The following is an 8,190-nucleotide window of genomic DNA, read 5'->3' as shown; positions in this document are numbered from 1 at the left end:
ATCATTATTATGTTGTGTTTATATTAGTTATCTCCCCTAAAAGAACTTTTTACTTTTAGAGGGAACAAGAAGACTCGGACTTGTTTATTTTGGTCAAGTATTCTTTTGTTCCGGTCCATTTGTATAACAGACTCTTGTAGCCATGTTTGCTTTTTAGCCTTGGTGTATAAGTAGAGAGGGATTGGTAACAAAACTCGATATTCTTGGAACCGAAACCAAACTGCCCAAGCTGTGACAATGTAGCAGGTTTAGTACTGAATAGACCGGATCTGCCCCTAATATATATGTGCAAAGAAATAAATCGGTACGCCCTACCATGACTGGTCAGGTCAGGTCGGCCCGTGAGCTTTTCTATGGTATTTATGGCAACTAGACATAACATTTATGGTTTGACTCTTGATTTTTCAATTTTGTTGAGGATTAAAATGAAAATGGCACCTGAATAACAACATCAAACTGATTTTAATTTTACATAACCAACTCTCTGCATATACAACGACTAAGGTCAGATCAATACACAAACTCTTCTTTTTGAATCGCATAACCAAAGTGAAACCATCCTTAAAGAGTATCCACTCCACTTGCAACACACAGTTTTTGAAACCAATCTCTCTCTATTCATATGGTCTAGCTCGAATATTTGTATAGTAGTATTACTCTTGACCCTTCATTTTCTCATTCTGTATGTACTTTAGAACTCCATATGCAGTTGTCCCAGCAACAAATAATACAACCGACGGAGTGAACACTGGATACACATACTTCACAAAAAACTTATCCAACTCTTCAGGGAGGAAGCCTGCATAGCCCAAAACAAACACAAAGGAGTCTTCAGTAACTGTATATCACTATCCCCCTCAATCCTATCTTCTGTAAATTATATTCTCAACTATTATATGCACTAGTCGAAAAGAAAAACACTTGTTTTTAATCTGGCTGTAACCAGTCCCGAATTCTATTTTGTACCCACAAAAGCAACAAACCAAGCTTTGTTTTCACAACAAAAGCATCAGGCCTCAGATCACACAGAATCACCTTATAAAAGTAAGATGACAAAGCTCAACTATCAGAGATATAGTCTAAGCATGAAAGTGAGTATACAGATACACACTTAAGTTTTCGGTACAAGCGAGGCAAGCCTGTCAAGTTATGAGCTATGACCAAACCATCACTCTTCTATGATTCTTGATCATTTGTTATCTCTCTAGCTAAATCTTAGATTACCTCAATAACGATAAATTCTTGATTTAACAAACGTAATGAGCTCACACTTGGCTCATCCGTTATCTCTCTAGCTAAACCTCAGCTCATCGACTTAACAAACGTAAGCTACAACATCCCATAAACAAACCTAATGATTGTTCTCGGCTAAAGATCCTACAGTTATATGCAAATGCCCAAATTCGTATAATCATCTTCAGCAGGCGTTTAGTTTTATTAGGAAACAAAAGTACCTGAAGCGGCTAGTGTGAGTCCTTCGATGAGGATGACGATACCAAGCCCAAGCCAAGTAAGAAGAAACGCGTTCTCGTTCTGTCTCTGCTCTTCTGCTTTCGCCGCTCCTTCTTCGCTCATAAACACCGGTTTCTCCACCGGAGCACGCCGATTCACCACTCTCTTTCCTTTCCCTTTCTTATTCCCCGATGTATCCGCCGCACTCAGTTTCTTAGCCGGAGAACCGAACCCTACGCCGGAAGAGCTTGAAGAATTCTTCGGTTGAGCTGGATCCTCCGTTTCGATTTGGGGATTTTGACATTTGATTGCGAAATTAGGGTTTCTGGTACTGAAGAGACGATGAAGATGATAAGGTCTCGAGGCCAAGGAACACGAAGAGTAGATTTGTAGCGCCATTTTGTTTTTTTTTTTTTTTTGCGATAGAAATAAAATTATCCAGTGATCATTATATTTCACTCAAAACGGCATATCGTTTGCTCAAAAACTGCTTGCCGTTTCACTATCAACTTGTAAAAAGATTTGAAAAGTTACAGAGTATATTTGTTCATTTATAGTCTCAGCTCATTTAAAAGGCCTGTGGTAGCAGGGATAATAATGCCTTCACCATGAATACTAATGATCTCTTTGCCTGCTAGATCCGTAAGCAGCTCAGCTGGATCTTTGGCTCCTCCATGTTTGAAGAACTTCTCTCTCAGCAATGTTCCTGTGCTCAACGAAAGAGGATCCTCTTCACATATTGATTGCCATATTGTTGACGCAAAGCATTTGGCGTATAGGTAGCTATAGTATCCTGCACACATGTATACACAAGAGTTCAACATAAATATCTGAAATCGCTATTTAAGACGTTTATGTAGATAGATATATATGTACTACCTGCTCCATAGTTAAGTAGGTGACTGAATCGAATATGCCAATGAGTTCCTTCAACATGGTTCCAGCTCGTGTGTTGCCGTTTCAGTTCAGCTACGAGATGACTCACATCTCTTTCTGTCTCTGGTTGTTCCCCGAATAGCATTTGGTCAATCAGCGCATAAAACACCTACCAAAAAAACCATATAGAAACTGACGTTGATCTCTCTAACCCACATTTGTTTTTTCTACATTGAGCCTATTTGAGAGGTGGTTCAATTAGGCAGACCTGACGTTGCAGTTCAGTTGCTGCAAACATGTTCCTCGCTCCTTGTAATGAGTTCACTAACTTCTCGGGTATTATCTCACCGGTAGAGTAATGCCGGGCAAATCTCTTCAGGAGACGATAGTCCCATGCATAGTACCTGAGGGACGCATGAACACATTCATTATGTACCATTACCACTAACTCAAAATTGAAACAGTATTGAAAAAAGAGTTATAATCTCTGGGACTTATACTCACTCAAATAGATTTGAAGGCATTTCTGCCAAGTCAAGAGCCACCCGGGTACCAGAAAAATGTTGATAATCCTGCAAAATCCAGAAAACATACCAATCAGCAAAAAAAGAGCGAAATTTTGAGGAGGGACCATACGTAGCTTGTATTGATAAATTTGTACAACACCGTTCGTGAGAGCAGAGAGTGAAGAGCATGGCCGAATTCGTGGAACAAAACTTCAACTTCGGAGTGATTAAGCTTCACGACAGATGAGTCACGAGCTCGTGAAAAATTGCAAACAAGAGCCAAAATCTGCAAGTGGATTATACCAACAGACAGTGTAAGAAAATGGTATCACTTTCTCCAGGAGTCAAATTTTGGCTATACATTTAAAGAAATGATGGGAAAAAACGAAGTTTGATGAAGCATACAGGAAGTTGGTATTCTGTCTCAGAAATCTTGCGTCCTCCTCTGATTGCAAAGCTAGCACACCCTGGGTACTTGTCTTTTCTGGAGTACAAGTCAAGGTAAAAATACCCGAGATCACCCTGCAAGAAACAGTAGCATGATTTGTGAGCATGAGGGACCAAAGATGGTGTGGTATGAAAAACCTAGAGTAAACTGTTATTGTTTTTGCATCTACAAGACTTATGCAAGGATTATCTTAGTTTTGTAAATAGCATACCTCGTCCGAGTGATGAAGAGACAATTTCAGCACATCTGGGTGCCAGGATTCACCTGGGGCCAGAGGAATGGTATGGAATGTTGCACCAAATAATGATTCAACAAGCAGCTTTAGGCCTTCAATACATTGAGGCAGAGGAAAATATGATGCTACAACCTGTACAAGAATATTCAAAGAGAGCATGATGAGAGAAGTCTCCGCAACAGTCTCTCTTGAGGAAGAAAAAATAACCAAAAGATCCCAAAATGAAGATACAGAAACCCAAGTGGCAAGTGCTTTTGCAGCACCACAATAAGTGATACTACTGCAGCACATTAGACAGATATTAAAACATAAAAACAACTTACAGCGGTGTCCACATCATTGACGGAGGATTTCATCATTGAAGTATAGTAAGTCTCATCCCATGGCTCTAATTCTGCAGATTTGTTACCACATTTCTCTCTTTTAAAGTTTCTAATGGCTATGTATTCCTACAGGGACGGGAAACTGGTCATTAGAAACTCAATTTTCCACAGCAAGGACATCATAAAAATGTCAGATATAGTGCAAAGGTCAGCTTACTTCGTCTGCCTTTGATTTGACTGTCTTGCTCAGTTCTTGTAGGAAGGATGTCACAACCTTTGGCGACTTTGCCAAGTTTGGCTCGACCATGAAGTGAGCGTAAGAATTACACCCCATTATCTGAGAGTAACAAAAAGAAAAGAAGCTATTACATAAAGAAATGTAATATTTTAACACCGGGAATATAATATACTACATAGCCTCATCAACGAATATGTACTAACCTGGGCAAGCTCATGGCGTGCAGCAATAAGCTTCTCAAGAACTCCGTGATTTGCATGAGGAACAGAGTTCCCTTGAATATATACAATTTTTCTGACCTGAAAATAGAGGTATTGAATTACAGTGGTCAACAGAAAAATGGATGTGGGTGTATAATGCAACTTCAAAGCATATGTCCCTGTCTCTAATACAGTCTGAGGTATTGATTGTAAAACGCTTGTGACCAATGAGAAACTGTTTAATCTTCACATCTATCCCTAAAAGGATGCAGAAAAAGGAGACAGAACAAATACGTAAAGTAGGCACCTCTTCGTCTGATGTCCATTGCAAAATGGAAGAAAGGGTTCGTTGATCAGTATTTATTCGAAATCCCTTCTGTTTCGACTTATGCATTGCTCTTGTAGCCCCTCTTGAACCCCTTTCAGTGGATCGATAGATAGGGTTGAGAAGATGATGCACATGTCGAGGGATGCGTGATGCTGGAAATATATCAACATGTCCTGGATCATCAGCAATGTTTTCGCTGAACCTGAATATAGATCAAACGGAAGTTAGCACTAACAGCACAAAGCACCATTATAATATCAGATTTTCAATAGAAAAAAAAACTTCTGTATTCATGGGTACTCACTCCCTGCATAACTGAAAAATGTTGGTTGTTAAGCTATTCACTTTATCTAGCTTTTCTGCAAAGAATAAAAGAGGCCTTCAACATCAGGTACACCAACAACATCATAAAGGCCTAAAGGGTAAAGAAGTATCCGCAATAGATAACAAACCAGAGTCTAGATGAATGCCACCCCGTTCAAAGTCCATTCGGAGGTGATGTGCAGTCCTACTTGCTTCTTTGGTAAGCAAGTTAGAATCTTGCTCTGCTTTTTTCACCGCAGCATACAAAGTATGGTTTGTGTTAAGATGCTGAACATCAATAACGCAGAAAAAGTTAAGAAATCGCCAAGAATAAACATAGACTCAACTCTGTCTACTCTACTGGCATGGATGAGAGTCTAGAGAGGTTATATCCTCAGTTTGATTAACATTAAATGCCTCAAGTTTCTACGGCTGAAAGGAAAATTATATTGATATACAGGTCTTTTTGGACAGCTGAGTATTCATATCTAAATAAGAATAAAAAATGTTCAAAGATGGAGGAAGTTTCATATATTTTTCTTTGACAAAAGGTAACTACATACTTAACATGTCTTTGTTTTAGTCATTCCAAGATTCAAACACGTCAAACGAAGAAAGAAAATCAAAGCTGAGCAAAATCTTGGTCACCTCACATGTAGATAATCATTCATCTCAATTGCTGCTTTATTCGCTTCCTCAACAAATTGCCTATCATATTAATAAAGCAAAGTAAACAAGTTAAAAAATATATCAAAGAACATAATAAACCAAGTATTGAAACCTCAGAACAAGAGAGAAAAAAAAAGACCTGTCAGGATGGGTTTGTCGACAGAGTTCAGCAGAGTCAACAACACAACAAACCTACAAAATATATTTCGAATTCAGAAAAAGAGCAGTAACTACAAGCACCATAAGAGCTAGTAATCAAGTAACACAAGTGCAGCAAGAACATACAGTGTCTGAAATCTCATCCATGGCTTTTATAATTTCTGGAGACGAAGGCATTCCTGATATGTAGCTCACCAACTCACTAGACCTAAGACAATGGTTCCAGAATCATTTCTTCAATAATCAAATAACATCACAACACAGTACAGTAGCCGTATAAAACGGTTACAATAGAGCTCTCTAATGAAACACACACACACACCATGAATATGACTAAGCTTACAATACCATCCCCATCAATATCAATGGCTTATTTTGACAAAGCACACATATATACTAATTTGATAAAAATCATACCTTTCAATAGCATCAGCGACGAAGCGCTGAAACCCTTTAGCCGTTTTAAGATGATCGAAGCCGTAGAGACCAGTGGCGTCTCCAGACACTCCGCTCATTAAATTTCGGATTAACCATCGGGTCGAATTGATATGCGGCTGCAATCGCCGTGTTAGCTTCCACATTGCTCTGCTTCTTCTTGCGGCTTTGCTTGTCCGGAGGAAGCGCTCAGGGTTTTGGTAGGGGACAAAGCGATGTGCTGCCGTTTTGAAGTAATGAAAACGGCATGGCGTTTGAGACGCGAACTAAAAAAAAGAACATTGGAAAGGCTAAAATGTGAATTGATGTGTCGTTTTTTACAAGCAAAACATTACAAAGATTGAACTTCTTAATCTTTCAAGTCGACACATTACATGAAGACCATTCTACATTTGGGTAGTGACACTATTTTGTAAAAAAATATAACAATAAATACTTTTTTGTTTTTCTTTTCATACTTTCGAATTTCTTATTACTAGTAACTAGCTATAGTGATTAGCATATCTCTTTTTATCTATCAATTTTTTCTTTCGGCAAAAACTATATTCTATTGATGGTTTTTGCTCTTATAAAAAATAATTTATTTAGATGTATGGGTAATTAGAAATTTAGAATTATTCAGCCTTTTCTAGAGTGGATATTTTTTTAGTAATCCATATGATATATGTAGATTGTCAAATTAAATTTAATATTGTATTTTTCCTTTAATTTACTTTAATGTATATACATTCTGTCTTTTTGGATAAAAAGAAGAAATCAAATAAGAGATTTTTTAACTTTATATTTCTTTTAAAATAGAAAAGTGAAAAACCTCAAAAATATATTATAATATGGGTGGCGTTTCTTAAAATTTGTTAAGAATAGTGAAAAACCTCAAAACTCAAAACTCAAATAAGAGGGTTTTAAGATTATCAATGAAAACTGTTAATAATTTTTAGATTATAAAATCCAAAAACCAACATATAGAATCCAACAACTTTTTGGATTTTGCAAAAATAAGAAATAAAAAATGATAAAATGAAGACCAACATCTAAAAAATATATACATGTTATATAGTAATATGATTATTATGTTTTAGTTTATAGAAAATAGGGATGAAAAACATGAAATTGATAAGTCACGACCAGTTGATTTTGCTGCTTCTCCAAGACCTGGAACATCCCTGGTATAAACATCAAATTCATTCTCATAATCATATAATATGAAAAGTAAATTTGTTTCTAAACAAATCTTGGGACTTCTTCTGGTGAAGTTTTCAATTGACCTAGTCCACAATTTGACATTGGTGAATCAACTCCGATGAAATTGGAACAAAGTACTTGGATATCCCCTACCACAAACTGGATTTTCAAAGCAGTGTGTTAGTATATTTGAACTGAATTTTACTGAGTTGAATTGAATTCTTGTTTCTTTACCTCCTGTCAGTCTGTCATGTGGAACCATGCAGCAGAAGCAATCATCAGCACAGACCTGGGGACGGAGATGGAAGAGAGAACCAGAAACTAAATAGACTTTAATTGACGTGAAACCTACCAGTACAACCTCGTTCTCCTCTGCTGAAAACCAAAGATAAGTAGGTATCTTGATCAATGCACACATAAAGAAAAACTGCATGTCTCTGCGAGTGCGGTGAAGGAAATACTTCCAGCAGCTCATAGATTGATGGGATGATTACAAAATCTTCTAATATGAAATCAACATCCATGTAGTTATCATTTCAACAGAGATGTTATACAGTAGAACCTCTATAAATTAATACTCTTTAAATTAATACTCGCTATAAATTAATAAATTTTTCTAGTCCCGAGTTGGGCCGGTATAAAAAATGACATATTTCGATAAATTAATGAGATAATAGTTTTTTTGGAAATCCTATTTAAAAATATGGTCTCATCAATATCATAAATTAATAATCAAATAATATATATATATATATATATCTAAGAAAATCTAGTGAAATATGACTCTATTGTTGTTTGTATATTTTTGAATCTGCATTTTTATCGGAACTCATCTC

The 8,190-nt window shown here is 36.8% G+C and overlaps 2 protein-coding genes across 4 annotated transcripts; both read right to left on the bottom strand.

Annotated features, from left to right (window-relative positions):
* Positions 1–400: 400 nt before the first annotated feature.
* LOC104726270 (protein LPA2) lies at positions 401–1,898 on the bottom strand. The gene is made up of 2 exons (XM_010445095.3): positions 1,455–1,898; positions 401–799 (listed from the first exon to the last, which is right to left on the bottom strand). Exons 1-2 carry the CDS (start codon positions 1,849–1,851, stop codon positions 654–656), a joined length of 543 nt encoding a protein of 180 aa, XP_010443397.1. The 5' UTR covers positions 1,852–1,898; the 3' UTR covers positions 401–653.
* A 29-nt stretch (positions 1,899–1,927) lies between these two features.
* Positions 1,928–7,848, bottom strand: LOC104726278 (mitochondrial intermediate peptidase, mitochondrial). 3 transcript variants are annotated; one of them, XM_087486229.1, is made up of 19 exons: positions 7,703–7,848; positions 7,438–7,513; positions 6,155–7,335; positions 5,864–5,945; positions 5,718–5,770; positions 5,558–5,617; positions 5,059–5,197; positions 4,911–4,965; positions 4,586–4,808; positions 4,282–4,377; positions 4,058–4,177; positions 3,841–3,966; positions 3,494–3,649; positions 3,240–3,356; positions 2,995–3,120; positions 2,833–2,900; positions 2,597–2,732; positions 2,332–2,497; positions 1,928–2,245 (listed from the first exon to the last, which is right to left on the bottom strand). In XM_087486229.1, exons 7-19 carry the CDS (start codon positions 5,093–5,095, stop codon positions 2,004–2,006), a joined length of 1,668 nt encoding a protein of 555 aa, XP_087342355.1. In that variant the 5' UTR covers positions 5,096–5,197; positions 5,558–5,617; positions 5,718–5,770; positions 5,864–5,945; positions 6,155–7,335; positions 7,438–7,513; positions 7,703–7,848; the 3' UTR covers positions 1,928–2,003. The 3 variants fall into 3 exon arrangements, with proteins under 3 accessions (XP_087342355.1, XP_010443409.1, XP_087342354.1); XM_010445107.3 differs by lacking the exons at positions 7,438–7,513; positions 7,703–7,848 and having other exon boundaries at positions 5,563–5,617; positions 6,155–6,808; XM_087486228.1 differs by lacking the exons at positions 5,864–5,945; positions 7,438–7,513; positions 7,703–7,848 and having other exon boundaries at positions 5,563–5,617; positions 6,155–6,352.
* Between the last annotated feature and the right edge of the window lie 342 nt (positions 7,849–8,190).

This window comes from Camelina sativa, chromosome 2 (assembly GCF_030686135.1).
Source record: "Camelina sativa cultivar CO46 ecotype springtype chromosome 2, ASM3068613v1".
NCBI lineage: Eukaryota > Viridiplantae > Streptophyta > Magnoliopsida > Brassicales > Brassicaceae > Camelina > Camelina sativa.
Note: the sequence above shows the minus strand (reverse complement) of the source record. Positions and strands in the feature narration are given on the sequence as shown.

Bases quoted from the DNA above. Each gene is read 5' to 3' on its own strand.
- LOC104726278 (XM_010445107.3), bottom strand. From the start codon at position 6,318: ATGTGGAAGCTAACACGGCGATTGCAGCCGCATATCAATTCGACCCGA. The intron at 5,946-6,154 runs GTATGATTTTTA...CCATTGTCTTAG, and splicing joins GTCGCTGATGCTATTGAAAG to GTCTAGTGAGTTGGTGAGCT. The intron at 5,771-5,863 runs GTATGTTCTTGC...TATATTTTGTAG, and splicing joins TGGATGAGATTTCAGACACT to GTTTGTTGTGTTGTTGACTC.
- LOC104726270 (XM_010445095.3), bottom strand. From the start codon at position 1,851: ATGGCGCTACAAATCTACTCTTCGTGTTCCTTGGCCTCGAGACCTTAT. The intron at 800-1,454 runs GTACTTTTGTTT...TGGGCTATGCAG, and splicing joins ACTCACACTAGCCGCTTCAG to GCTTCCTCCCTGAAGAGTTG.